The sequence below is a fragment of the Ascaphus truei genome, unplaced genomic scaffold, assembly GCF_040206685.1.
Source record: "Ascaphus truei isolate aAscTru1 unplaced genomic scaffold, aAscTru1.hap1 HAP1_SCAFFOLD_453, whole genome shotgun sequence".
Taxonomy (NCBI): domain Eukaryota; kingdom Metazoa; phylum Chordata; class Amphibia; order Anura; family Ascaphidae; genus Ascaphus; species Ascaphus truei.
The window spans coordinates 113,532-115,844 of NW_027456784.1; the positions used below are offsets into that span (position 1 = coordinate 113,532).

Below are 2,313 nucleotides of genomic sequence, written 5' to 3' on the forward strand. Positions count from 1 at the left end.
GGGTGCTGGTGTGTGAGTAGGAGAGTGCTGGTGTGTGAGTAGGAGGGTGTGGGTGTGTGAGTAGGAGGGTGTGGGTGTGTGAGTAGGAGGGTGCTGGTGTGTGAGTAGGAGGGCGTTGGTGTGTGAGTAGGAGGGTGCTGGTGTGTGAGTAAGAGGGTGTGGGTGTGTGAGTAGGTGGGTGTTGGTGTGTGAGTAGGAGGGTGTGGGTGTGTGAGTAGGAAGGTGTGGGTGTGTGAGTAGGAGGGTGTTGGTGTGTGAGTAGGAGGGTGCTGGTGTGTGAGTAGGAGGGTGTTGGTGTGTGAGTAGGAGGGTGTTGGTGTGTGAGTAGGAGGGTGTGGGTGTGTGAGTAGGAGGGTGCTGGTGTGTGAGTAGGAGAGTGCTGGTGTGTGAGTAGCAGGGTGTGGGTGTGTGAGTAGGAGGGTGTGGGTGTGTGAGTAGGAGGGTGTGGGTGTGTGAGTAGGAGGGTGCTGGTGTGTGAGTAGGAGGGTGCTGGTGTGTGAGTAGGAGGGCGTTGGTGTGTGAGTAGGAGGGTGCTGGTGTGTGAGTAAGAGGGTGTGGGTGTGTGAGTAGGTGGGTGTTGGTGTGTGAGTAGGAGGGTGTGGGTGTGTGAGTAGGAAGGTGTGGGTGTGTGAGTAGGAGGGTGTGGGTGTGTGAGTAGGAGGGTGTGGGTGTGTGAGTAGAAGGGTGTGGGTGTGTGAGTAGGAGGGTGTGGGTGTGTGAGTAGGAGGGTGTGGGTGTGTGAGTAGGAGGGTGTGGGTGTGTGAGTAGGAGGGTGTGTGAGTAGGAGGGTGCTGGTGTGTGAGTAGGAGGGTGTGTGAGAAGGAGGGTGTGGGTGTGTGAGTAGGAGGGTGCTGGTGTTTGAGTAGGAGGGTGTTGGTGTGTGAGTAGGAGGGTGTGGGTGTGTGAGTAGAAGGGTGTGGGTGTGTGAGTAGGAGGGTGTGGGTATGTGAGTAGGAGGGTGTGGGTGTGTGAGTAGGAGGGTGTGGGTGTGTGAGTAGGAGGGTGTGGGTGTGTGAGTAGGAGGGTGTGGGTGTGTGAGTAGGAGGGTGTGTGAGTAGGAGGGTGTGGGTGTGTGAGTAGGAGGGTGCTGGTGTGGACACTACTTGGTGCTATGGACTCTCCTTGTTGCTAAGGACAATCCTTGTTTCCATGGACACAACTTGTTGCTATGGGCTCTCCCTGTTGCTATGGACTCTCCTTGTTGCAATGGACAGTTCCTGTTGCCATGGATACTCCCTGTTGCTATGGATTCTCCTTGTTTCTATGGACACTTCTTGTTGCCATGGACACTACTTGTTGCCATGTACTCTTCTTGTTGCTATGGACAGTCCTTGTTGCTATAGACTCTCACTGTTGCTATGGACACTCCTAGTTGCTATGGACACTACTTGTTGCTATGCGCTCTCCCTGTTGCTATAGACTCTCCCTGTTGCTATGTGCACCGCTTGTTGCTATGGATTCTCCTTGTTGCTATGTGTTCTCCCTGTTGCTATGCGCTCTCCCCATTGCTATGGGCTCTCACCGTTGCTATGGGCTCCCCCTGTTGCTATGCGCTCTCCCAGTTGCTATGCGCTCTGCCTGTTGCTATAGACTCACCTTGTTGCTATGCGTTCCTATGCGCTCTTCCTGTTGCTATGCACTCTCCCTGTTGCTATTCTCTCTCCCAGTTGCTATGCTCTCTCCCTGTTGCTATGGGCTCTCCCAGTTGCTATGGACTATCCCCGTTGCTATGGGTTCACCCTGTTGCTATGGGCTCTCTCCCCGTTGCTAGTCGCGGCGCGGTGACGTCACGGCGGGGCGCGCGGGGATGACATGCGCCGGCGGGAAGATGGCGGCGGGGTCTGTGAGAGTCAGGATGATGGAGGCGGCGGTGACCGGACTCATCAACCGGGAGCTGAGCGAAGGGGAACTGGGGGAGGCGATCCGGGGGGTGCGGGAGCACGGGGCCATCCGGGGGGGAGGAGAGGTGAGATATACACACACACGTGTGTGTGTGTGTGTGTGTGTGTGTGTACTGTATGTGTGTACTGTATAACCCCCCCACACACTGTTTAAAAAAAAATATATATATATATTATACTGTATACCCCCCCCCCCCCCCACACACACACACTGATATATATACATGTATATGTGACGCTCTAGGGGGAGAATATTCTGACATTACAATGATCTCCCCCCTCATTCTCTCTCTTCTCCCCCCTCCCCCAGGTCTCCTCAGCCGCTCTCTCTGGCCTCCTGACCAGCTGCAGCTCACGTCTGACATCCGCGAAGACTCGGTATGCCAGGTCTACACCTCTCCTCCCCGCGCCA

At 55.5% G+C, this 2,313-nt stretch overlaps 1 protein-coding gene across 1 annotated transcript in view; it reads left to right on the forward strand.

Moving 5' to 3' along the window:
- Positions 1–1,790: 1,790 nt before the first annotated feature.
- The window catches only part of LOC142484884 (uncharacterized), a 35,003-nt gene continuing 34,480 nt past the window's right edge, over positions 1,791–2,313 (forward strand). The window contains 2 exon segments of the mRNA XM_075584120.1: positions 1,791–1,966; positions 2,212–2,279. Of these exon segments, the coding sequence (XP_075440235.1) occupies positions 1,808–1,966; positions 2,212–2,279 (227 nt within the window). The 5' untranslated portion in view covers positions 1,791–1,807.